We start from the raw sequence: 27,157 nt of genomic DNA, 5'->3' as shown, positions 1-27,157 counted from the left end.
CATTTTAACATATCACTCTGACTTAAAGGCTTAGACTAGAGGCTTAAAAATTAAGACAACTCAGAGTGACTTCATGCTTTGAGTTATGACAACAACTAAAGACTTTCAAATGTAACAGTACATCTTCCATTACTTAAGTGAAGGCTTAGTTGATTAGAGGCTTCTTTGCTATCTAAATAGTAATAATAGGACTATCCTTATATAGGAGTGGAGTATCTTGAGTGTAAAGAAGAACTGAAGAAAGATTAATTAACAATTATCGTCTAAATTCCAGATGTGAGGAATGCCCAGTAATTTAACAGCCACAAATTTAGAGTTGGTTGACCAAATGGTCTCTGTGACACATGTCAAACATTTACAAAAACCTGCTTATTTACTAGGCATGTGCTAAAAAATGGTTGATGGGCAGGTTTACCTATATATGGGTAATCAGTAAAAATGATGTAGGTTGGTAGGTATTATAACGATAGTTTCAAATTGATTGCTAAGCTTATGAAGGTGACCCATGGAGATGCAATCAGAGCTTCAGTTTTCTTTAAATGTGCTACATACCACAACTGTTAATAAAAAAACATTTAACGTATCACTCCGACTTTAAGTGTCTGATGTTTTCAAATTTGATCCTAAATAATCTGGACCTTGATAATTTGAACTTTGATCATCGAGATTTTTCGATTACTCCCTTCTCTGGTCCCTTTTTTTCATGAATATCACCTAGTCATATTATAGATTCATAACAGATTTTTTCCCAGCAAACAAAGAATATGTACTCAATCAATATTGATGCTATTCCATTAATGCAACTTCATAGTATGATATAATTTATAACATGCATACCTGGTCAGTAGCAGCTTGAAACAAAGTGAGTTACATCAGCATTTTAGCTTATAAAATCATGTCATTGTAAAACATTTCTCCATATACTTTGGAAAATTTTGGCAGTGATGCAAAATAATATGTGAGTGTACTTTGATTCTTGCTAATTATTGACTAAATGATACGTATTCAGTTTTCATTATGGCTCATTGAAGGTAATATCTTCAGTTATCCAGACTCTCAAGTTTTCTGGGCTATTTAGCCCAGTCCCCACAAGTCTGGATGTTAGAGGTTCAACAACAATATTAGGTGTCTTCTAATCACAGAGTTGTTCCACTTTTTTGGCCAGGTGCAGCTTCGTAGAGCACAAATAATGATCTTACAGGGTCACTATACCTTGTTGTAATTAATTTAGTTTTTTCTAATATTTGTGTTTTTGGCTTAATTTGGATTCCTTTTGCTAACATGTATTTTATTTGATCAAATGAGATAAATCTTTTTAGAGAAAATGTGGCTCAATTTTTTTTTTTCTTAACTGTGTGACACATGCATGCGTGGTTCATATCAATTTCACCTTGGAAAATTGCTGATTCAACACACTTTTCTTTCTTTTCTTTTTCTGAAGGACCTTAAAGGGCCCTATGCGCAGCACAACTCCAGCCTAGGATGATACCATAGGGAACTTGCCTTCCTTTCCTGTGGCTTGGGTTTGATTACCAATCCCTTCGTCACATGTGCATTGCGTCTGCAGTGGTTGCTTTTTGCCCATTCTCATAAGGTTTTCTCCCTGTAATGAATCATTTTTTTTGCTTCAAATTTCAATTCAGCTGAGAATGTTTAGAATGAAGAACCACTATGTGGATGTGTGCAGCTCCTTTTTTTCATTTAGTGACATGGGGTCTGCCACACACTCAGAACTGAGGAAGTTCAATCCATAACTGTAGCTTGAGTCATCAGCCCAGCTAGTGATACTCATAACACTTTCTTTGAAAGTGATTCATACCTGTAACCTGGTAATTTATTTTGCACTCAGACCTGATACTTATGGGTTAATTTGGACAGGGAATTTGAGGATTAAAGTGGACAATAAACCATAAGCCCTTTCAGAAGCGTGGAAGCAGAACATAAAATTAATAAATAATTAATTACCTGCAAATAATGAATTTATAAATTAATAAGTCTTTTGATTACTAAACGATTTGTTGGATCAAGTAATCATGTGAATCAATCATTCAACCAAGTGTTATCATTTTTTCCTTTTAGAGCTCGATTTATTTGCCTTAAGTTGTTGACAGCCTCATCTTTGGAATTCTATCATGAACGATTTTGACAACCAGAAAAGATGGACTGTCTTCGGGATTGCTCTAAACAAGGTTCTGGTCGCAAAAATACGAGCGTTTGTTGAGCAAGAGATTCGGAAGGAGTATGGAAATCTTCAAAAAAGCCATAACATCCATACTCAGACTTATATAGGACGACTTCAAAGGCACACTGTGGCTTTAAAGTATGAGAACATCAATGGAAACGACATATTACCCAGGAAACCTGGTGGAAAGTATGACTATCCCACGTTTGACTACCGGGTGACGTCATACATTGACTTTGCTAAGCTGTATGTGGAGAATCACATGGCCAAGTTCAACGCATTCGACGAGCACTGTGATGCATCGGCCGTGCTCACGCTACTTGGTAAAGTTCCTGTGTTTCCTGCTCATATCCAGACTGTAGCTGGTGATGTAAGAAAGGCCAGGAATGTCTGGGCGCACTGTGTGTTCAGTGAGTGGGACCTAGGAGGTTTTCAGCAGAGCTTTGCTGACATGGAGCAGCTGGTGAAATCTCTGGGCCTGCCAAGTGCCGATGAGACTGCTGTCTTAAGAGAACTGAATGATTGGCAAAACAAAGGTAACTTTTATTACTCTTATAAGTATCCTTTTATTTAACACATTGCCTTACAGTTGACCAGATGGGAGTGTTTACTGCTGATTGCAATCTAAAAGGAGAGGATACCAAATAAGAATAAAGAAATTTACACGGATTGTACGTAACATACCTACAAGATAAAGGCCATATCTCATAACAAGCACCTGCCTTAGCGTAACTTTTTTTCACACAGGAGCCATACTGTGTATGACCGCTACTATCGACCCTGATCTGGTAAAGGCTGTTCAGCAAGATCTCATTGCTCTGAAGAACGGTGTCGACAACATTACTTCTAAAGTAGATGATAATGAACAGAAACGACAGAGAGCCCTTCAGGATGCTGTTACAGCCTTCGAGGAGCTGGCAAGAAGAGTTTCCCAAATCGAGGAAGATCAACAAGTCATGAAGCAGAGTCAGTATTCCTTGACTGCTGAATTTAAGTGTACACAAGACGAGTTGAGTCAACTTCAAAAAGAGAAAGAAGACATGGAAAGACGTGTCACCAATTTAGAACATCAGAACAGCTCAAGCAACACCAAAATCAGTTATGGTAATAAGAAGTTCCTCTTTTACTTTAGACTAGCAGACTACTAACGAAAGCAGATGAGTTGAGTTTATTTCTCTCTTAAATGCAGTCATAATATTTTGGCTCTGCGTGCTAAACTTCAGTGAAGCGGATATCATGGAGTAACAACTAGTTACAAAATAAGTCGAGACATGTAACCACCACAAGAGACAATTGTTCACCATGCGTATGTGATCTAATGTAATGTATCCCGCACTCTCTCCTTTCCAAAGTTGCTATCTACGCACTATTATGTAAAAATTTGATGAACAACATTAAATCGGGGATTCAGAATTTGGTTTTTGTGCTTCCCCTCCTTTCACTAAAAAGTTAGTGTAAGGATCGATTTGTCACGCAAGCCTCGCGAATAAAACTGATTGGATAACATGTGCTGTGAGAAGCTTTCAACTGTAATTCCTCGTCGTTATGAATATTATCAGGTATATGTGCATCTAATGATATACGCATTCATTCGTAAAGACAATCACTGAAAGTGCGTTGGGTGAAAAATTGTTTCCTTGCGATATTTCAGAGATTGCCAGTTGTGAAGCAGAAATCACCTTTTTCGCAGAGCGTCATCATCCAGATACAAGAAAGTGGTTTTTTGATGATTTCTACAGATGGTTTGAGAACCCAGGAGAGTCCAGAGCGTATGTACTTCTTGGCGATGCGGGAGTCGGCAAAAGTGTGATGGCCGGTGTCCTGGCACAGAAATCAGCTGCGGAAAGAAAGTTAGCTGCTGCCTATTTCTGCCGCCACAAAGATGACACAAGAAACAATCCCAGGTATCTTCTAGGGACCATCGCTTGTCAACTTTGCAAATGTAATGCTCAGTACAGTAACTTTGTGGGAGGGGAGGGTGGCATTAGTAAGTTTTTAGGCAATTCTGAGATAGGCATACAGGGATTGTTTACAAAATTGTTACAAGAGCCATTAGCCAAATGCAATGCCTCTTGCGAGAGAATGTTGATCGTTATTGATGCTCTTGATGAGACGAAATATGAGTCCAGGGATGATTTTCTCGATCTCATAATGCACCGTTTTCCCTTGCTTCCACAATGGCTTGTTTTCTTTATTACTAGTCGTCCTGAGGACACTGTGCAAGTAAGATTAAAGGAGTACAATCCTTGTATTAAAATCTGTGCGGGGAACAGCGAAAATCTTCAGTTCTATCAACAGCACGAACTGGACATCAGACTATACTTAGAGAAAAGCGTCGACTTCTCCCGTCTGCCCTGTTCAGTGGAAGACGTAGCAAAAAAGTGCAACGGATTGTTTTTGTTCGCTTATTACATTGAGAGAGTTCTCAAGGACCAACTGTGTTCTGGTAAGATAAGTCAGCTCACTGATCTTTTCCCAGGAGGTATCGGGGAGTTTTTTCGGCAGAATTTTAGGAGAATTTTTGACAAAGTAGGCGCAGATTTGTATAAGAAGTTGTTTGGTTGTGCCGTAGCCGCTCCGTTGCCCCTTCCTGTCTCGTTTATCTCGCACATTTTACAAAGAGAAAATTCTGATCTTGATGATCAAGAAGTAATTGATGCGTTTTCGACATTTTTGGTTGTGAGGGATTCCGATCAAACTTTCGCCTTTGTACACGGCTTGATCCCTTCGTGGTTGACCGACAAGAAGAAAGCCTCAGCGAGACTATTTGTTGATAGGAATAAGGAAGGTAGGTACTTAAGGGATATCATCTCTGAAGTTCTCTCAGCCGCTATTGCGAATCAACCGGGGGAATGTCTTCCTTCCATGGAAAGAGATGTACTTGAGTACTGTGATCAAATCGGTGTCCGTCTTTTGTGTGATTACTGCGACAATGATTCGCTGAAGGTCGTTTTCAGTTACTTGGCAAATTACCAAGTTATTGCGAGAAGATTAAAAAAGAAGTGCATCGAGATATATTCTATTATTGGTGATGTGAAGTGTGCAATGGGTCGTGACGGGTTTACTACCAAAAAGAAGGAAATTCTTAAGGAAATACACTTATTTCTTGAGAGCAACGTCCACGTTCTCTTGCAAAGTCCGCACCTTCTACATTGCTGCTTACAAGAGGCTTCTAAAACTGTCCAAGAAAACCTTGTTTTCCCAGACAGTATCGGGGCTACTAAGATAGAGCACAGTTGGGTCCCTTTTGGAGCTAATGAAATTCCAAAAGAAATTGTCTGCTTTGCTTTATCTCCTGATAAAAAGCTAATTGCTGGAGCAAGTGAGAAGTCCCTATACTTGTTTGATGCTTACACGCTCGAGCAAGTGCGAGGCCCTTTTGCAGTCTCAGAAAAGAGAGATTCTATTTATCGTTTAAAGTTTTCGTCAGACGGTTTATTTTTTGGAATGCTTGACGAATGGTTCTCCGTCAAGAAAGGTTGGGTAAAGAAAATTTTCCAGTTTGCATTTACTAGCAGGAAGGTTTGCCGCAGACTGAGGTCTTTCCTTAAAAATCCTCCGTATATTGAAGTACAAGGTAGTCATCCTTCAAATGAAATTCATACTGGGTTCTGCCTGGTAGACATATTTTGTTTGTGGGCCACCTATGAGCTCCGACAGAGGCATAAAGTATATGGGGATTCAGTTTCTTTTTTTCACCGTAAGCGACAGGCCTTACCTCAAGTTTTGCATGATCTTCTTCATTCCAATCCAACACATAAAATATTTTTAGGCAAATTGCAAGATGAGTTTGATTTTGTCACAGTGCGGAACCAAACCTGTTTTGAATTCGGGCAAGATAATGAGAAAAAAACCTATAAACTTGTTCTTCAGCGTGTCCTCGACCTTTACCCTCAGACATTAAAGTTTCAAGTTTGGAAGGTAGGAAGTGGAAGCCCTGTACTGGAGGAAGCGTTTTTCAAGCACGGGGATCATTTCTTCTTGTACCGCGTGAGCGCTGCCGTTTTGTATGGAGTTCAATTTTTGCCCAAACAACACATGGAAAGGTTGTTTTTTGCTATTGCTCACGACGAATTTAAATTGCGTAAAGCATGTAAGACAGGAAAGAGAGTTATCATCGCGCATCCGTGTTATGTCATCTACGACGTCGAACACTGCGCCTTTTTGGAAGACAGTGACGCTCTTCTCTATTACTCCAATACACAATCGCTTCATATCATTAATCTTGAAACTGGCATCAAACTGAGCAGCGTCACCGGACGCAGCCCATTCTTCCACACATCGAAAAAACAAACCGTGTATTGGTTTGTTGAGCTAAATAGCGAAACATTAAATTTTCTGAGAGATGTTCCAAAGGATCTGAGACAGTTCCTTTCGCTTCTAACTCTCGAGGAAGTTGTTACTGCTACATTCGTTTCAGCTGCCACTGTTTTTGCCCTCTTGCCTGAGTTTTATAAAACAGTTGGTGAAGAGGACATTGGTCCCTCTGTCCCTGTAAAGAGTGTTGTATTTTCTCGAAGTGGCGCTCTAATTGCCTGTCATCTGGGACCTAAACTTTACGTCTGTAAAATTTTTGGTGCGTTCCCTTATTTATTGTGTGAAGACCGGTGTGAATGCGATAGTTGTCATTTAACATTTTCACCTGACAGCACTTTACTTCTTCATTATATCCAGAACAGCAATGATGATTCACGCTTCCAGGTGTGGGATGTTCATAGCAGGACTCTTTTGGTGACATTCGACTTCCCATTTGTCGAATCACTGCTTCCACCTTTAGATTGCTGTTGTCTTTCATCAGACAACACGAAATTAATTGTATGTGGCGGCTTCGTTATTGAGATCTGGGAATATGATGCATCAGCTTGTCGCCTGATAACAAGGATAGAAAATCCTGTGTTTATCTCAAAGTATAGCAGGTTCACCCATTGTAGAGTTTCGCCAGAAACTAATTTGCTAGCCTCTTGCCTTGTGGACAGAATTGCCCTTTGCTCGATGAACACACCTACAGATCAGTCTATTCGGTTACTACCTCCTGCTCACTTAGGGAAAATCGAATTTTGTCAGTTCGTAAAAGGGGGTTGTTACCTGATTTCTTATGGTGTTGATGGTAATGTGTTCCTGTGGGACTTGGACAAGTGTGAGGCTATTGCATTTGCAAAATTGTGTCAAGGAAGGGAAAGTATCAAAAGCCTGTGCAGATCTTGTAAGGCAGACAAATTCTTCTTCCTGACTTCTTCTGGTCGATTTGGTGTATTAATCCTCTGCGGACTGGAGCACTCGATACTGCCAAAATTGCCAACGCTAGAAGTGCAAAGCGGAGAAATGATGTTCGAGGAAAGTTGTGGGCAACAAAAGGAACAACATGGACCAACACTTCCAACTCATGCTACTGACGACCTAAATGTTGATGAAGTTCTAGAAGAAATGGACTTTATGTGCGACAGTGAAGGTGACAGTGTAGATAGTGATGAATGTGATGACATGGAAATGCTTGGTTGAGCGAGTATGCATACCTGAGTTTGTACAAGATCTTTTTATTAGATTCTTCTATTTCAAGTATTAGGGCTTTCCCAGTCCCATACAAGAGCAAGAAAGGAAACCCAAAGGCCGTTTGATTCCTTTTTTGAACAGAATCTTACATTATTTTAAGGGTCAAGACTGTTCGACATCCGATCATATGTACGAGACAAACAAACACGAACAGGAAAAAGGAACACGATCAAGACATAGAGTACTAAGAACAGAGGAAAAAATAACAATTCACTTGTCCTGCATGATATAGAAATAAAGAGACGATCCGGGAAAGTGGGCTGCAATTAGAGAAATCGCTGTAAAGAAGTCCGAAAAAGTTCAGGCCTCGACGCTGCTTGAAACCATGCCTCCCAGATATTTGTTGGGCGCTACCACTAACTGAGCCAGGAAGCCACAATTTGGGAGTGAGGCAAATATAGTAGGTTCTGCGTTCTCGCAGAAGGGCTGTAATCGCAATGACATGAAATACAAAGTATTTTTTATATCATCCGCAATGATCACATTCCTGTACGGAAACGAGACCTACTCAAATTTGCGTCGTAAATTGAGAGGCACTTGTTCGAATCTCGTCAAAGCCCAATTTTTTTGAGGCATTTTTTCTGCAATTGCTTGATTGAAACTCACTTGCGAGGATCATTTTTTTCTTTTTTACTTTCTGTTTTGGAATGACTTTCTCAACATTTCTGCCGCCGACTTTTTCCCGACATAAAATTTTATTGGAAATGAAGCCTATACATGGAAGCAGATTGTGCACTTTCGGGCAGTACATGCGCATTTTTTCGTCTCCTTTTACATTAGCCTAAAGGTGAACGCAAAGACACCAAGCTGTCGTCTTTAATGTTTTTGTTGATTCTACTCATCATCCCTGGACTTATGTGCAACATTCTCATCAAAAACTTTTGACCTCGACCTCAAAATTAGAACGAGTCTCTTTGATTTTTAGACAATAATTTAATGTTAGTTATGAGTATTTCGTTAAAACGCACATATCATAGTGTTTCGAAATTGTGCTTAGAAATAGGACCTAGGTTACTATTCACTTACGGTTTTGAGACTTGAAGGTTTAGGTGATTATCAATGTGTTGGTTTACCCAAACATTCGCTAAATGTCTTTAAAAAAATAGATCGTCTAAAGGTCGCCTTTGAAAAGTTTCAAGACAAACAATGTTCCATCTAAATTTTACCTTCCAGGTAGATGGGTATTTGTTAAGCGTTACAGATGCTAAGTTATAGGTTAATGATTATAGGTTAATGAATAATATGGATGTTTTGTAGTAGATATTATTGTAATTAGTTTTATTATCTTTTCATGTTGTGGAAAATCGTTAACTAGCCCAACGGCCAAACGTTTCATCCACGGTAACTAAAGTTACTGCTATCTATCTAAAAGACAAATTTGGAAAAGCGTCTCAAGCTGTTTTGTCTAGAAAACAATTCTTCTAGAGAATGTCTACGTTAGTTTATCAGGGGCGGCGGAAGAAGGGGAGGGGGCTTTTAAAACTGGAATTAGCTCTCATGGGGAAAAATTCCTCACGACTCCTAAGGAGGTCCCTCCCACGGCCCCTGCCTTCTATTCCCCTCCCCTGCAATGAGTTCTTCATTGTAGTCTTCATTGTAGTTTTCAAAGAGTATAATTTTTTTTTGAGACCATTCTCTCCTATTCTTTTCACCTCGTATAGAATACGAGATAGTGAAAAAGTGTCATGTTACTGCTGAAACTCTTTAGAAGGACACTCTCGCGAGTGGCGGCTGTCCTTTCGACCAATGTTCACTTTTCGTAAACGGCTATCTAAAGATACGAACAGCTTTTCCCTTTCGAGGTTGTCCGCTTACGAGAGTTTCAACTTTATTAGTTTTCACAGCTTTCCATATATTTTGCATCGTTGAAAAATCGTTCTTGAATTGTACGTTATGTTATTGCGTTAAAAGGGGAAAGGATTTACTACAGTTTTCCTACGTAAGGGAACATTCCGAGAGCATTTAAAGAGAGCAGTTAAACAGTAATAACATATTTTGTAACCCGTAAATATTAATAGAACTGATAATTTTATAGTTTTGAAGTCTTCTTTGCTGTATTTCTTTAGTGCCGATGATAAGAATAAAATTATTTTAGGAAGTTGCTATTTGTCTGGTTTCTAACTTTTTGTGACCCATCCCAAATTGATTGACTAGGCTACTCTTGGAGAAAGAAATCAAAGGGGATGTTGAGCTACCTCCTAGTTACTAAAACTGTAAAACGTTCTCTACCACAGAACTCTTTTTTCAAGACAGCTAAATCACGGCTGTTAAATGTTTTTGGTAACCACGATTACAGGATCAAACGTAAACTATTCCGTTCTGACCCCCTTTTCCCCATAAAATTAAGCATACTATGACGATAATGCTGTAGTAAACGTTTAATTTATCGAGACACTTCAATGAATTTATCAAATCTCGAGAAATAGCTATCGTGGTAGATCTCTCTCAATGAAGTATATGACCGTTAAATTAAATGGCTGTTATACGTTACTTCCACCCGCTTAAAAAACCGGTCCCCGAAATATTGGATTTTTTTTAAATTTATAATTTAAATAAAAAGGTGGAGAACACAAAGAGAAACATCGATCTAGCTAAAACCTTTTTACCAAGTGTACCCTTTCCAGTACAAAATGAAGAAACCAGTGAAAATGAAAGCAAACAAACCAGCAGCGAGCAGAGCGCCGACAATGACACTGATACCGCTGAGAGAGACTAATAAACCACTTGAAGACAGTGGGGTACAGATCGAGCTCGTTTTAATTTCTTTGATACATGCTTGTTACACCATTCACTGAACCATTTGAGTAAGGTGCTACTCCGACGGAATTCTGTGGATAAAATTTGCTACCGACATTTTGAACAGCATAAAATTCATAGAATTTCTTACTCGAATTTCAAAGGCACTCCTTTGAAATCGGTAATTTCTCCAGGATCTGTATAATTAACCCTTTCAAATGGCTCTCCTCCGATATCAAAACATCCTGAAACTGTTGAACGATCTCCATTGAAAATATTGTAATCTTGAGCTAATAGATCACAGTCACATTTAGTATGGGAAATAGCATGGTCTCGAGGGGTATCATTAGGATAAATACCGAGAGCGGTACTTTAATATTCACCAAAATATCTGAGCCGCGAAGCGGCCAGTGATATTTGGGGAGTTTTGGAATATCATTAGCCGGTATTTATACTGAATACCTCGAAGAAACCATGCTATTTTTTGTTTATACTACAAATAAAATCAACTAAAAAGGATTTCTTCGTACATGATGTACTCCACTCGTCTTTACTGAGTGGAAAATCTTCGAGCTTTCCCTCCGGGTACTTTACGGCTGTTAAAACAAGATTTTCGAAAGCAGACCTTAGTTAATTTCAATGATAAGAGACTGGCAGCAAGTGATATCTCTGTGATTCTTAGAGATGGCTCTCAGGACCGAGTAAGAGTTATATGCCCCGAGAGCTCAACTTTGGTTTGTGGCGTGCAACAACAGGATGCGGAAGCGTTTGTTTATTGTGCCCTCAGCGCTCAAGTATATGTCAGATCAAGCATTCTGGGAGCTTTAAAAGGCGCAAAGGAAGCGCAGCGAGATTTTCTCATATTGATAGAAGATTTTATGAGACAACCGGACATATCGAGGAGCGTTCAGCAGGCTATTGTCGAGGCGAAAGTCAAACCCGATCTTGCAATCTCGCCAGGAATATGAGTCAAGCCTTCAAATCAATGCCCCGCCCCTCAAATCGAGAGGTCAAATCAGAAGATACTTTACCCGAGACTACGGTTAAGTCCATTTCAGGAAAAGAGCCATCAAACTCCATTTTGGAGACCCCGAAGGCTGATGCTATAATTGCGAGAGTATTAGGAGTTTAAAGAACGGGTGTTAAGGTAAATACAAACCTTTTGATCACATTTTTTAGTTTTTCTCGAAGTGGAAGTCCTTCTTCGAGTCCATCTCTCTCACTTTCAAGATCGTTAAGTTGCTCTGTTTTTCACGAGTCTTTTCTCGATCTCATTCTCTCGTGGCTCTATCTTCATTTTCATCAACTGCAATTCATGATCTTCATTTATTGACTATTTGACTTGTTCAATGTCGTTGTCCTCTCCACGTGATCTGAGAGCTCCCTTAGTCTCTTTAGTGAGTTTTGGACAATGTCGTTGTCCTTTTGTTTGATAAAGTCTTCTCCACGTGATCTGAGAGCTCCCTTAGTCTCTTTAGTGAGTTTTGGATTTAACTGTTGACGGCTGGTCAACAGAAAATGTGGCAAACCATTTAGAGCCCAAACGAACAATTGTTAACAGTGCAACTGGAGATAGCATGGATTGTACTCACTGCGAGAAACGGACTCCTCGTTTGACTTTGTCTTCGCATGAAGCAGTTTGTAAAAGTCAAAGTCTAGAGGCTAAGAGTCAAGATCATATTTCTTTATCATTGCTTCCGCTTGACAAAAGTTTGAGTGGAGAGGACAGTAGTGCTGAGATTCAGAGCTCGGCCGTTAAATTGATAGAAAGATAAACCATGTACAATAGATACTAGTACTGAAATTATAACTCATGAATCAGACAGGGCTGCAAGAATGACAAGAGTACATAATGAATCGTGCGGGAAGAAAACACCTGCTATTAAGAAGTACTATTTCAAAAACTCGTGCTGCGGGTTTCATCAGGTTTCCAAACGCGAGAAAACATTTGAAACCGCGTTTTTCTTTCTTTCTTTTCTTTTTCTCGCGTTTGGAAACCTGATGAAACCCGAGGCACGAGTTTTTGAAATGCCTTCTCCAAAGAAACAATACAAAATTAGGCAGTGTTGTATTTTTTTCCATTTTTCTTTAAAATGCCTTGTATGTGTGATTTGTTGTATTCAGTCGGCATTCATTGTATTTGTGAGCTTTTGTTTTTAATTATCCAATAGTTTCGCGTTGCACCAAATTTGTATTCCAATAGCGTTGTGAACTTAAAGTGATTGACATATTTTTTTTGCCATGGCCGAAGGAAGGTTTCGCTTCCCGAAAACGATCGAGGAAGAAGAACTTGCGTGGAGAGAGCAGTACTGAAGTCTACCAGATATAAAAATAAGTGGGCAGTAGGCATTTTTTAGGATTGGCAGGGAGTGCGACGTGTCAAGTTTCCAATACTCGAAGTTGGTGGAGTTTTTTTAAGAGCATAAATTGGACAAAGTGCAGCCGCTTACTAAGCCCATAACAGAGATGGACGCATTGACGCTCAACTGTTGGTTATCCAAATTTGTTCGAGGGGTGGCAAAGTGTTCCAAAGATCCATACCCTTCAAAAACGTTGTACCAGACTATCATGCAGCATTCGCCGATTCAAGGTGGAAGAGAACCCAGCCATCGAGTTCAATCCCTTGGACTCTTCAGACAAAAGGTACGTGAATTGGCGTTATTGGAGAAGGGGGCCTTTTGATATTTTAAACTTAAGGAAATTGCGCCGAACTTTTCTCCTTTCCTCCTTAGATTTGCTATCTTTAGACGAATATTGGACGCAGAAATGAAGGAAGGGACTCGAGCTGGCGTTGGTTTGAAAGCGAAACAAAAAGAAAAAGAGCCAGTCACTGATGAAGAAGAAAGGCAACTGTGGCAAAGTGGAGTATTTGGAATGGAGACGGCCAAGTCTTTTTTAAATGTTGTATATTACTATAATAGCAAATTATTTGGTCTCCGTGGAGGGGAGCATAGGCGAATCTGCTTAAAGAATTTTGAAATAGGTGATAATTACATCCGTTTTGAAGAAAATGCGTCCAAAACAATTCATGGAGGCTTTCTTGATTTGAAATATGAACCGCGCGTCGTGAGGCATATCTGTCATTCTGTAGGTGAACATCATGAGCGTTGTCTTATTGAATATTACCGCCTTTATATTAGTCTTGTGCAAATTTGCGCGAAAGAAGAAGAAAGAATTTCAGGCCTAACGAGAAAAGAATGTGCTTTGACAAATTACCTGTGGGCATTAATACGGTTAATCGTTTATTGCCGGTATGTGCGAGGCTGCCAGAATAAACACAGGCGGCCCAAGCTCCAGCTGTGAGATGATCATCTTGCGCAATAACAGTCATGGCAGAATTATAAGAGTTTGTATGGGCATATTTACGACCGCCCTCAGGAATAAAAAAAAAACGTTAAATTCTCAAAAAAAATACCTTACCTTACTTCCACAGTGTATCATTTGTTATCTGACCTCTTACTTTGATGAAAAGAGCCCATTTTAGCGAGTTGTTCATTTCGAGGTTTTCAACGTACATAAGAAAAGCCCAAGGCTGAACACTCCATTTCCGAACGCCTGAGCCGAGAAGCGAAAAATACAACTGTAGTTTCATTTCAATTCACTAAAAACTCAATCTTCCCCGCGCAACCGACACTAAGCCGCAGTTTGCTTCAAAAATTTCCAGTTTAGAGGTTTCTAACAGCCCGCGGCCACATCAACCTTGACACACGACCGTTAAAAACCAGCTCGGTAACCCTACCTCCTTTTCAAACTGAGCCTCGCCGGTGACCATACCGTCAGTTATTGTCAATAAATTGTTTTAGAACCACGGGTCCCCTCAAAAGAAATCGATCAAGAGGCTATTGTTTCGATCGACCAATCGAATTCGCCTCCGGAAATGTTTGCAAATCTGTGATTATTTTCGGAGTCAGAGGAAAACCTTGGAAGGATTTATTCCAGTATTCAATTTAGTTCTATGTGGACATACTTAGTTTAATTTTGCCAACAAGACAGCTATTATTTCGTTTCGTCCGCATGGATATCCAGCAACAATACTTACCACGATTTCCATTTCAGATACGAGTTCGAATTGATTACGTCCTTGCTGCAACCGTGGAATAGACTATTTTTTACCGACGACATTTTTTCCTTATTATCGAGATTTATGAGATGAGCTGTGCGGTTTTGCAACTATGCCTGTAAATTATTTTGAATTTGAGAAAATTTTGATTATGAGAATCAAATATTATGATTATGAGAAAATTGTGATGCTCACTTATATCAACCTTTAATAACCAGCCAACACGGCTCAGAGCCATCTTTCACTGAGTTTCGTGAGACTGAAATAAAATTCGCCGAGGAGCGAGGTAAAGGTGTAGTGTATACGTGTAGTCTTACATCGAGCGCAGGAAAGTTCACGTGACCAAGTCACGCGTAGTTACAGTTTTTGATCGGTTAAGACGGTTAGTGTGATGTCGGAACCAATCTTAAAGCCCGGTGAAGAAAAACCAAGGAAATCATGGATCAGTTTTTAATATTCAGTTCGCAAATCGCGCCAAAATAAGCTTATTTTTCTATCATCAAAGTGCTGTCAGAAAGCGAGAGTGTGCTGACCTTCTCTTATCTGTGCTATTTGCTCAGCTTCCTAATTGGGGATCCTCGTGGTGTAAGAAGCTGTCTTCATTACGGAGATTCCTTTCTACAGGTTAGCCTTCTTGATTACTTTCGTGCTTGGAAATTTACCAAGTTAATAAAGACTGCTTACTTAATTAAAGAAAACTTACCTGGTAGGAGAGTAATCCGCTACCACTTACACACCAGTGATATCAACTGCATGTTCTCACTACCAAGTTGTGCAGTAACTTGTCGCAATGGAGATATACGACGGGAAAGTGAACATTGAACATTGATCAAATGACCGAGACTCTAAGACAACTATGAGCAGCAATCCCGTTGACTTTTTCTGCTAAGCTGGTAGAAAATTGAAAATCAAAGTAGAATAGAGTGAGGATTAACCCCTCTCGAAAGTCGACTCAGTACCATTTTTCTGCTCAACTGGTTGAGAATTTGAAAGGAAAATTGAAGAAGAGTACGGTTTAAATCCTCACCAAGCTCAAACAGGATATATCTCACTTTTTCCAACCAGCTGTTTGCTTATTTTTCAGAGCGAAATTGCGAGATATGAGGTTGAATCCTCATGGAAGTTGACCCAATATACGTTTTCCTGCTCAGCTTTTACAGCGCAGGATGGCAAAATGAGATGGTGTGAAGTTAGAATCCTGACAATGTTTGAGCAGAAGTTTTTCTTTTTTTTTTTTTTTGTCTCCTCAACTTTTAAGTAATTAACGATTTTCTCAAAAGATATAATGGATGTCAAGAATCTCCAAGAAATAGAGAAATACAATCCCTGCTTGAATACGGCGCAATCCTCTGGTCTTCACAGCTGGCAGCCAGAGGGTGAGACTAAAGTATGAGCCATCGCCACGGCACCTTTCCTCGGGACGTCGCACGAAATTCTCAACTCAGCTGGGGTCGCTGTATTTGGAATGACTGCTCAAGGTTCGAATCCTCATAAGGAACTCCAAGTGTTTTTACGCCTCAACTCTTCGTCAATCTTGGGAAACTAGTGACAGTCGGCAATTTTACTTCTTTTGATACCGTGTGAAGTTTATATGAAATAATTCATATTTTGTACTGCGGTTGTAGATGAAAGTGAAATGTGATCATCGCAGTAAATTTTCCAATTTAAGCAATTGGAAAGAAGAAGCCTGAAAAAAAAAAAAAAAAAATCAGGGCTTCAACGGGATTCGAACCCGTGACCTCCGCGAATACCGGTGCGATGCTCTACCAACTGAGCTATGAAGCCACACATTGGGAGCGAGGTCAATTTATTGACTTCATATCTTCCCGTGCAGTGAAATCATGTAAAGTTTATATGAAATAATTCATATTTTGTACTGCGGTTGTAGATGAAAGTGAAATGTGATCATCGCAGTAAATTTTCCAATTTAAGCAATTGGAAAGAAGAAGCCTGAAAAAAAAAAAAAAAAATCAGGGCTTCAACGGGATTCGAACCCGTGACCTCCGCGAATACCGGTGCGATGCTCTACCAACTGAGCTATGAAGCCACACATTGGGAGCGAGGTCAATTTATTGACTTCATATCTTCCCGTGCAGTGAAATCATGTGAAGTTTATATGAAATAATTCATATTTTGTACTGCGGTTGTAGATGAAAGTGAAATGTGATCATCGCAGTAAATTTTCCAATTTAAGCAATTGGAAAGAAGAAGCCTGAAAAAAAAAAAATCAGGGCTTCAACGATATGAAGATATGAACTCAATATGAGTTAGATATGAACTCAATAAATTGACCACCCAATGTGTGGCTTCATAGCTCAGTTGGTAGAGCATCGCACCGGTATCGCGGAGGTCACGGGTTCGAATCCCGTTGAAGCCCTGATTTTTTTCAGGCTTCTTCTTTCCAATTGCTTAAATTGGAAAATTTACTGCGATGATCACATTTCACTTTCATCTACAACCGCAGTACAAAATATGAATTATTTCATATAAACTTCACATGATTTCACTGCACGGGAAGATATGAACTCAATAAATTGACCTCGCTCCCAATGTGTGGCTTCATAGCTCAGTTGGTAGAGTATCGCACCGATATTCGCGGAGGTCACGGGTTCGAATCCCGTTGAAGCCCTGATTTTTTTTTTTTTTTTTTTTTTTTTCAGGCTTCTTCTTTCCAATTGCTTAAATTGGAAAATTTACTGCGATGATCACATTTCACTTTCATCTACAACCGCAGTACAAAATATGAATTATTTCATATAAACTTCACATGATTTCACTGCACGGGAAGATATGAACTCAATAAATTGACCTCGCTCCCAATGTGTGGCTTCAAAGCTCAGTTGGTAGAGCATCGCACCGGTATTCGCGGAGGTCACGGGTTCGAATCCCGTTGAAGCCCTGATTTTTTTTTTTCAGGCTTCTTCTTTCCAATTGCTTAAATTGGAAAATTTACTGCGATGATCACATTTCACTTTCATCTTTTGATACCGTGGCACAAAAGATATGGTTCCATTTTGAAGGTCCAACTTGTCCTCGGAGGGTGTCAGGTGTCTCACTAAACACATTTCTCTATTTCGAAAAGAAGAGTGATTGATGCAAATAACTTGTGCCTTTGGCTTCAAGGTAGAATTAAAATCTGAGATTCAATTCTTTAAAACTGCTTTTTGATTAAACGTGGCAAACCTCGAGCCAAACCTCATAAAGAAAATTACCAAGAGTTCGAAAGAAAAGGAAAATATACTAACATCAAAGATGAAAAAATCAGCAAAAATTAAAATGTATAAAGTCAGCGAGGGCACTCTCTAACTATTCGGGTTTCACTCTCGTTCACTAATCCATGATTTGAGAATATTGTGTGATGTCTGAGCGCAGCGATGATCCGATGAGTAATCAATTCTCGTAAGTTTCACTTTAAAACTCACAAAGCCGTGAAAAAGTCCCAAATTTTCTTTCTCTGTCTCGCGCCAACAGTGATACGATCCGTCTCCAAACATAATGACAACATGACTTATCAAGGTCGATATACAGTGAATCCAAATTTTTTTCTTATAGTGTGTTACGAAAAATTGTCTAAGTTAAGTCCTAGAACATTCTATAGAACAGTCTAGAACCCGAAGTCATCTAGAAGTGACCTTCTGGTAAAAAGAACATTCTGGAACATTCTATTTCTTACGTAATTATTCAAATTTAGAAACCGTGTTAATCTACTAAATTTAGTTCTTTAGAGAACTTTTTAGATCCTTGTACTTTATGTATATAAGAGCGACAGTTACATCAAACGGAGAGAAAGAGAGAATTGTGAAGAAGCTTAGTGCTGTAAAGACAAGAAGTCAACTACGTGGAAATAAAATAGTTTGTTGCTGTTACCGACGATTCTGAGTTTTTTCTAGGAACAACCCTGCTCTACATCGACACTCATAACATTGGGGCCTGTCCGGGCGAGCAGAAACTTGTTTACTGGACTATCGTAACCAGGAAAGGTACAGGACAAACTTGGCCGAGTGGACATACTGTTCTGTGTGAACCGAACCGCGTAAAAGAAGGTTTTATTATTATCCTGTGTGCACATTTGTTGACTGTGTATCATGTGATATATAGAAGTTTATCGAGTTAGGAAAAACATTTGGCCTGGAAGGAGCTGAGTTGCTTTCATTTGTGGAGAAACGTAGAGAGGAAGAACGCGAGGAGAAACGAAGAAAAGAAGAAGAAGAGAAAGAAGAGAATGAGAAGAGAATGAGAAGAGAAGAAGAAGAGAAGGAAGAGAGACGTAGAAGGCAAGATGAGGAGATGGAAGCTCGACGACAAAAGCGCGAAATTAGAAAACTTCAAGCGGAGGCTGAGCTTCAGAGACAAAAGGTGGAAGCCGAAGAAGCTCAGAGAAGACATGAGCTAGAAATGAAGCATTTAGAGCTGGAACAAACCAAGCATTGGCTTAGAGCTCATGCACATAATAAAGAGGACAGAGCGAAAGCTCCTAAACCACCTTCCTTCGTGGACGGAAAAGATGATTTGGATGCTTATCTCCAGCGATTCGAGAGATTTGCAGCTACTGCAAAATGGGATAAAACTGGATGGGCCACCAATTTGAGTGCTTTACTCTCAGGCCGAGCTCTCGAGGTCTACTCCCGCCTGTCAGAAGAAGCGACGTCTGATTATGAGAAAAGGAAGATAGCCCTTATGAGAAGTTATGACCTTACAGATGATGGTTATAGGTGTAAATTTAGGACCTCAAAGCCTGAGATCGACGAGAGTCCAGACCAGTTTATTGTTCGATTGTCTACCTACCTGATTCGGTGGCTTCAGCTATCAAAAACGGAGAGGAGCTTCGACGGACTAAAGAACTTGATTGTTAAAGAGCAGTTCATCAATTCATGTCCCAAGGAACTCACTGTTCATTTGCGTGAACGTGCAGCTGAAACCCTAGAAAAGATGGCGGAAATTGCTGGCCAGTACTTAGAGGCGCATGGGAAGCACGTATTTAGTTCCGGGCGGAACAAGGCACCTACACCACCGGAGAAGGATGACAACAAGAAGCCACCAACTGATGCAACACCACTGTACTGTTACAGATGTAATGGCCGAGGGCACAAGTCTGCTAATTTTCCTATCGGGAAATGCTATTTGTGTGGAAGGCATGGCCATGAAGCAAGAAACTGTAAATCCGGTGTGCCAAAGTCAGGAGGGCAAAACAAAAACGGTATGCCTATGCCGCGAAAACTGGTTAGTGCCGGATGTTTAGTGCAGTCTTCTCCACCACAAGCTATGGTAGAAAATATTCAGTCATACATTGAGGGTGACCAACTCCTTTTAGCCTGTGGTAAGAATATCTCTTTACTGAGTGGTGCCTGTGTTCAACCTTTATCCGGAGCGAGGGGCAAGAGGCCAGTTGTTAAAGGAAAGATAGGCGTCAAGACTGTCGATGTGTTAAGAAATACTGGATGTAGTGATATCGTAGTGAAAAAAGAGCTGGTCTCTAAGGAACAGTACACAGGTGACTTTAACTGTATGTTGTTGATCGACAATACTGTGCGGAAGGTACCAATTGCTAGAATCACAGTAGATACCCCTTACCTCTTTGGGGAAGTTGAAGTCCAGTGCCTTCATGACGCGATCTATGATCTGATAATCGGCAATGTGGCAGGCGTCCGATCAGCAGACGATCCAGACCCCGGCTGGCAAGAGGCATTTGCGGTGACTACCAGGAGTCAGGCCAAGAAGGAAGGAAAGCACAAGCCGCTAAAAGTTGCAAGCAGCCCAAAGAGTGCAATTGTGGATAGGAACGAGCTTGTGAGATTGCAGCGCTAAGATAAAAGCCTGGAGAAGTACTGGGACCGAAGAGATATTGAATTGAAAGGAAAGCAGAAGGTAAGCTTCGAAGAAAGAGGCGGTGTATTGTACAGGAACTACAAGCATCCTCATGTAAACGGCGGTAAACCGGTAAGGCGAGTGATGGTATTAACGCCTTTGCGACGTCAAGTTATGGAAGTAGCTCACGAATCTGTTATGGGAGGCCATATGGGAGTGAAGAAAACCGCTAACAAGATCTAGAAAGCATTCTACTGGCCAGGTATTCAAGGAGATGTTTCCAGACACTGCAAATCGTGTGATATTTGCCAGAAGACGGTGAATAAAGGGTCGGTACTTATGGTGCCGCTAGAGAAGATGTCACTGATTGATATGCCGTTCAAAAGGATAGCCATTGACCTCATTGGTCCGATAAGTCCACCTAGTGAAGAAGGCCACCGATACATCCTTACTCTCGTGGACTATGCTACGCGCTATCCTGAAGCTGTTCCATTGAAGAACATCGACACTGAAATAGTAGCTGAGGCCTTGGTTGATATCTTCAGCCGCCTAGGAATTCCAGAGGAGATCCTAATTGACTTAGGCACATAGTTTGTGTCTGACTGCATGAAGGAAGTTGCACGCCTTTTCAGTATTAAGCAACTAACCACCACCCCCTACCATCCTATGTGTAATGGAATGACAGAGAAGTTCAACGGAACTCTGAAGATCACACTGAAGAGATTGTGCAGCGAGCAGCCGAGAAAGTGGCATTCACCGCATCAATCCTTCCTGTTTGCCTACCGTGGAGTAGCTCAGGAATCTACCAGATTCTCTCCCTTTGAGCTTCTTTATGGGAGAGCTGTAAGAGGTCCCATGTTCATTCTCAAAGAGCTGTGAACAAAAGAAGTCGAAGCCCCGGGGGTGAAGAAGAGCTACCAGTATGTCTTTGAGTTACGAGAAAAGCTAGAGGACACCTTGAAAATTTCCCATGAAGAGTTACAGAAAGCTCAGCAGAAGGGAAAACACTATTATTATTATGATCAAAGGAAGAACCTTTCAGCCAGGAGATAAGGCTCTTGTGTTACTGCCGCCTGATCGGGATAAGTTGCTGATGCAATGGAAAGGTCCTTAGGAAGTTAGTGCTGTAGTGGGTACCAACGATTACAAATAAAAGACAAGCTAAAGGTCTACCATGCTAACCTCTTAAAGAAGTACATCGAGCGAGAAGAGGAGCTTGAAAAGGCCGCGATCGCGATTGCCGAGGGACTGGTGACGAACGCTACCTGCAATGGTGAGTTGTGCGGACCAGAATTGAATCCAGACATTGATGATGATAGTGACTTCCTAGAGATTGGAGGATATGTAGTGAAGGAATCAATCGCTGATGTGAAGACTGGCCATGGTCTTAGTGACCCTGAGCGTACAGAATTCCTAGATTTGGCCCAGGAGTTTTCAAGCTTGTTCACCGACGCCCCCGGAACCACTAACCTCGTCCAGCATCATATAGACCTCACGTCTGGTGAGCCCGTCAGGTCAAAGCCATACCCTGTTCCGTGCAGCATAAGGGAATCCCTGAAGATAGGTATAGATGACATGATGAAGATGGGAGTAATCAGAGAGCCTAACTCTCCCCACGCATCACCAGTGGTGGTTGTAAAGAAAAAGGATGGTAGTAACAGAGTGTGCGTGGACTACCGAAAGCTCAACAAGCTAACCGTGTGCGATCCCGAGCCGATGCCAACAGCCGTTGACCTATTTCAGAAGTTGAATGGAGGCAAGTTCTTTTCGAAGATCGATTTGAGCAAAGGATACTGGCAAGTTACAATACCGGAAGCAGACATTCCAAAGACGGCCTTCGTCACCCCAGACGGATCATACGAGTTCCTGAAGATGGCTTTTGGCATGGTAAATTCCGCCGCTACACTGAAACGAGGAATGAAGAAATTGCTCAAAGGTATGAAGAATGTTTAGTTCTACAGGGATGATATCCTGGTCCACACCTGTACATAGGAGGAGCACCTTAAGACTCTCCGAGAGCTGTTTACTTACTTACTACCCATCATGCCTGTGTGGCACATAGGGCAGCAACGAAATCCTTCCAACCCTGTCTATCTTTAGCCAGTTTTTCAATGGTGCTCCAGCTGTAATTGAGCCCCCTTAGTCTCTTCTCTACTGTCCTGCGCCAAGTTGTTTTCGGGCGCCCTCTGCTTCGTTTGCCTTTAGGTGTCCAGTGCATTGCAATTTTGGCTATGTTGTTACTGGCCTTCCGCACCACATGACCGATCCACTTCCATCTTCTCCTGTTGACAAGTGTACGAATATCCTCCTGCTTGGTTTGCCTCAGTAGCTAGTCGTTTGAAATTTTCTGAGGCCAGAAGATTCTCAGAATCTTCCTGAGGTTAGCTGCGTGGAAGGATGCTACTTTTGAGAGGTCTTGTTCTGTCATTCGCCAGCATTCCGAGCCGTAAAGGAGAGTTGAAAATACGCAGCTCTGATAGATTCTAAGCTTCGTCTTTGTGCTGTGGCTTGCTGACCTCCACACTGATCTTAAGCTCATAAAGGCATCTCTTGCTTTATTCAATCTGCTTTGTATATCTACACTAGTACCCCCATCATGGCAGAGCAGACTTCCGAGGTATATGAACTTGTTGGTGTATGGAATGTCCTGTCCTCTTACCCTGATCTTTGTTGGGGAAGGGAAATTAACACACATGGCCTCCGTCTTCTTCAAGCTAATTCTCAAGCCAGCCTGGTTGCTGAACATGCTGAGCCGGTCTGTCTTTTCCTGAATGTGCTGTCGTGTGTGGGGCAATAGGGCTAAATCATCTGCGAAGTCGAGGTATTCGAGTATAGTAAAAGGGGTCCATCTTATGCCTCTTCGCTGATCTTCCATTGTTCGACAAAGGACCCAGTCGATAGCAATATTGAATAGTATAGACTACATGACACATCCCTGCCGTACACCGGTTTTAACTCCAAAACTTTAATCTCCTTGACCGATGCAACATGTGAAATTTGAGTAGAAGCATTTGATGATATTAATAATGCGTTGTGGTCTGCCAAAGACTGTCCCTGTGAATGCTGTCAGACGCTTTCTCATAGTCGATGAAATTTATATACAACTCCCTGTTCCACTCAGGACATTGCTCAAGTATGTTCGCAGTGTGAAAATATTATCCATACATTCACGCCCCTTGCGAAATCCAGATTGCTCGTTCCGCAGGAGGTCATCAACAGTTTGGGTGATGCGCTGTATAATGAGCTTGCAAAAGATTTTACTCGGCACAGACAAAAGGGTAATTCCTCGCCAGTTGTTATAATCACTTAGAGACCCTTTCTTTGGTATCTTGATTATCACTCCTCTGTTCCAATCTGTGGGAATTCCTTCCTGCTCCCAGATCTTTGTAAACAAGGGGGTCAGAATGGTTGCAGCAAGCTCAGGGTCTGCTTTAAACAGCTCGGCATTTAGATTATCATGGCCAGGAGCTTTTCCATTCTTCAGGGAATTAATGGCTTGGATGATTTCCCTCCTAGTTGGAACTTCTGTGCTGATGTCAAGGTCGGTTGCGGCTTCTTGGATGTTTGGCACTACTGTTGGTGGTGGTCTGTTTAAAAGCTCTCTAAAGTGCTCCGTCCAGCGCCGTTGCTGCTCTCCCTCTGATGTTAGCAAGATACCGTTCTTGTCTTTTACAAGCACGTTGGTTGTATGGCATTTACCTGTTATGGTCTTGCTGACCTTATATACTGTTCCTTGCTCATTGCGTGCAGCTGCCTACTCCGCCTGGGATGCAAGATTCTCTATGTACTTTCGTTTATCTGCTCTTGTTCGGCGTTTCACCTCTTTGTTCTCTTCCCGATACATCTCTTGGTGTCTTTCTTTAAGCCGCAGGGATTTCGAGTCCATAACTTTCTTCTTTAATCTCCGTCTACTTTCAATTGCTTTCCAGCTACCAGATGACATCCATTCCTTTGGCCTCCGCTGCCTGCAGCCTAGACATGTCTTGCTGGTATCACTGTAAGCAGTACCAATTTTCTCCCAGTTCTTGTTCACCCTTCATCGTTGACGAGAGCTGTTTAGCCAGGCTTGATTGGTTTGCATGAGGATAATGTCGCCAAGATCAGAATAGCTCCAAGACCAACGACCAAGAAGCAGGTTTCGATCCTTTATGGGACTGGCAGGATATTATCGAGATTTCATTCCCAGCTTCGCAGCTATCACAGCTCCCCTTTCTGACCTTACGCGAAAAGGTCAACCAAGTAAAGTGGAGTGGGGTGACGCCCACGAGAAAGCCTATCAGACCATTAAGATTCTTCTTACTAATCCAATATTGCGTCTACCGGATCCTGAAAAGACCTTTGTTCTAAAGACGGGTGCTTCAGACTACGGGATTGGTGCAGTTTTGACGCAAGAGCATGAGGGCAAGTTGTTTCCCATCTGTTATGCAAGTAAAAAGTTGAGTGACGCAGAGCGTAACTATTCTACAATAGAGAAGGAGTGCTTTGCAGTTGTGTGGGGTATCAAGAGATTTCATATGCATCTATATGGCGTACGCTTTGTACTACAGACGGATCACGAACCTCTTAAGTATACGAGCAATGCAAAGTTCACTATATTAACAACCATCTAACCGTGATGCGGTGGGCTATGTTTTTACAGAGCTACAACATGAAAGTGGAAGCCATTAAGGGATCAGAAAACGTGAAATTAGGAGTAAATAGGACCTGAAAAAAATTTCAGGCCCGTACGGGATTTGAACCCATGACCTCTGCACCGGTTTTTTTTTTTCAGGTCCTATTTACAACTACTCGTTTCAGTAGTGTTCTTAGCTGCGAGGATCTCCTAATTTCATCTTTCCACCGCAGTGCAAATATGTGAATTTTCATATATCTAGGATCAGAAAACGTTGGAGCTGACTACCTAAGTCTTGTGATGGAATGAGGAGATTGACGCACTATTGTATGCTGTTTATCTACATAGACGATTTTTCGTTGCGATGCAGAAATTTTGCAAATTTCTCCTCAAAGAGAGGGCTATGTTACGAAAAATTGTCTGAGTTAACATTCTATAGAACAGTCTGGAACCCGAAGTCATCTAGACGTGACCTTCTGGTAAAAAGAACATTCTGAAAAATTCTGTTTCTTACGTAATTATTCAAATTTAGAAACCGTGTTAATCTACTAAATTTAGTTCTTTAGAGAACTTTCTAGATCCTTATACTTTATGTATATAAGAGCGACAGTTACATCAAACGGAGAGAAAGAGAGAATTGTGAAGAAGCTTGGTGCTGTAAAGGCAGGAAGTCAACTACGTGGAAATAAATCAGTTTGTTGCCTTGAACGTGAAAAGGATAGACATTTGCCCTTTCTTGATTTAGATGTGTCTAGAGGGGTTCAGGGTAATTTAGAGACAAGTGTCTATCGTAAACCCACCCACACCGACAAATACCTCGCTTTCGATTCTCACCATCCTATTTGCCATAAAAAGTCTGTAGCCAAAACTTTACTTAGGAAGGCTGATTGTCTACCATCATCACTCGATTCGAAGGCTGAGGAGAGGAAATATGTTTCCAATGTCCTAAAGGCAAATGGCTATACAAAAACTTTTCTCCGTAACTGCCAAAAACCAGTTACAAATAGTAACGCTCTTGATGAAAGAGAACCAGCGACTGGTTTTGCTGTTATTCCTTACATACAGGGTGTTACTGAACCCATCAAGAGAATTTTGAATAGCCACAACGTTAAAGTTGCTCAAAAACCTTTTCAGACTTTGGGGCATATTTTCGCCAAACCTAAGGATCCTGTCACGAAAGAACAACGAACCGATGCCATTTATTCTATTCCTTGCAATGACTGTGATAACGAATACATCGGACAGACCAAACGCCAGTTTGGTACACGGTTAAAAGAGCACCAAAAAGCGGTTTTTCTTTGCAAAAAGGAAAATTCAGCTTTATCGGAGCATACTTGCCTAACCAACCATACAATTGGGTGGGATAATTCTAAAATTATCACTACCAATCGGCGTTACCACCAGCGCCTTTGTTTGGAGGCTTGGCACATTAACTCCGCCCACGCTCCTTTAAATCGTGACGATGGCGGTCTGCTTCCTGACGCCTATTTACACCTCGTCAGAAAAAAGGCCGCTAATTAGTGATCATATAAGAGGACCTCTTGTTGCAGCGTTTAGATCACCCCTGATGAAGGCACTAGACAGGAGTGTCGAAACGTTGGGTCTATGAATTGTAACTTCTTCGGTTACATTCATTAAATCTGCAAACCAGTGTAGCTTCAAACTATGTCAGTTTGTTGCTGTTACCGACAATCCTGAGTTTTGCCTAGGAACAACCCTGCTCTACATCGACACTCATGACACAGAGTCACAAGCAAAGAGTTAACGTCAAAGATTCAAAATTGCTCAGTTTTCCCATATGCGCATGACAGTAGATAAAATCATTGGAATTCATGCAGTGTACAATGAAAGGCGCGAAATACGCGCATACTCCTCTACGCTCGTAATTCTTTACCTCTTATTTGCATATGAATAAAAACCTTTGCATGTATTTTAGTTCGTCAGTCTTTATGGTCTCTAGCAGAAACTCAAAATGAGCTTCTGTAACTATTCTAGATCTGATAACCCATTGGGTTTCAAATATTTGAGTCGATATTTACACGACAGGTTCAAATTCATGAACCACTCAGCCTATCTGAGAATGTTGACTGCAATGTGGTGAACTCTCGCTACCACAAAGACCTAAGGATCATGAATATGTTGGACTGTTTTGTGGAGCAAAACAGTTGTAACCTTATTTGGATGGATCCTGATGACTTATCAAGTCCAGCAC

At 41.0% G+C, this 27,157-nt stretch overlaps 3 protein-coding genes and 1 pseudogene across 3 annotated transcripts; all 4 read left to right on the top strand.

The window, feature by feature from the left end:
* The first annotated feature begins 2,079 nt into the window (after positions 1-2,079).
* LOC149048453 (uncharacterized) lies at positions 2,080-9,835 on the top strand. The gene is made up of 3 exons (XM_089201091.1): positions 2,080-2,718; positions 2,930-3,286; positions 3,834-9,835. The coding sequence occupies exons 1-3, from the start codon at positions 2,133-2,135 to the stop codon at positions 7,679-7,681; spliced, it is 4,791 nt and encodes a 1,596-aa protein (XP_089057217.1). The 5' UTR covers positions 2,080-2,132; the 3' UTR covers positions 7,682-9,835.
* A 2,874-nt stretch (positions 9,836-12,709) lies between these two features.
* Positions 12,710-14,006, top strand: LOC149048452 (uncharacterized; annotated as a pseudogene).
* A 4,272-nt stretch (positions 14,007-18,278) lies between these two features.
* LOC149048451 (uncharacterized) lies at positions 18,279-19,200 on the top strand. The gene is made up of 3 exons (XM_089199472.1): positions 18,279-18,344; positions 18,627-19,131; positions 19,193-19,200. Exons 1-3 carry the CDS (start codon positions 18,279-18,281, stop codon positions 19,198-19,200), a joined length of 579 nt encoding a protein of 192 aa, XP_089055598.1.
* Positions 19,200-20,333, top strand: LOC149048450 (uncharacterized). The gene has a single exon (XM_089202230.1). The coding sequence runs from the start codon at positions 19,206-19,208 to the stop codon at positions 20,331-20,333; it is 1,128 nt and encodes a 375-aa protein (XP_089058356.1). The 5' UTR covers positions 19,200-19,205.
* The last annotated feature ends 6,824 nt before the right edge of the window (positions 20,334-27,157 follow it).

The sequence above is a fragment of the Pocillopora damicornis genome, chromosome 3 (genome assembly GCF_964200805.1).
Source record: "Pocillopora damicornis chromosome 3, jaPocDami1.2, whole genome shotgun sequence".
Taxonomy (NCBI): domain Eukaryota; kingdom Metazoa; phylum Cnidaria; class Anthozoa; order Scleractinia; family Pocilloporidae; genus Pocillopora; species Pocillopora damicornis.
The sequence above is the reverse complement of the archived record's forward strand: the minus strand, read 5'-3'. Positions and strand labels throughout refer to the sequence as shown.

What these genes read in the sequence shown, in the direction of transcription:
- LOC149048453 (XM_089201091.1), top strand. Translation starts at nt 2,133, where the DNA reads ATGAACGATTTTGACAACCAGAAAAGATGGACTGTCTTCGGGATTGCT. An exon ending in GAATGATTGGCAAAACAAAG is followed by an intron (nt 2,719 to 2,929) that starts GTAACTTTTATT and finishes TTTTTCACACAG; the next exon opens with GAGCCATACTGTGTATGACC. An exon ending in CAACACCAAAATCAGTTATG is followed by an intron (nt 3,287 to 3,833) that starts GTAATAAGAAGT and finishes GCGATATTTCAG; the next exon opens with AGATTGCCAGTTGTGAAGCA.
- LOC149048451 (XM_089199472.1), top strand. Translation starts at nt 18,279, where the DNA reads ATGTATATAAGAGCGACAGTTACATCAAACGGAGAGAAAGAGAGAATT. An exon ending in TTGTGAAGAAGCTTAGTGCT is followed by an intron (nt 18,345 to 18,626) that starts GTAAAGACAAGA and finishes TGTGATATATAG; the next exon opens with AAGTTTATCGAGTTAGGAAA.
- LOC149048450 (XM_089202230.1), top strand. Translation starts at nt 19,206, where the DNA reads ATGAGAAGTTATGACCTTACAGATGATGGTTATAGGTGTAAATTTAGG.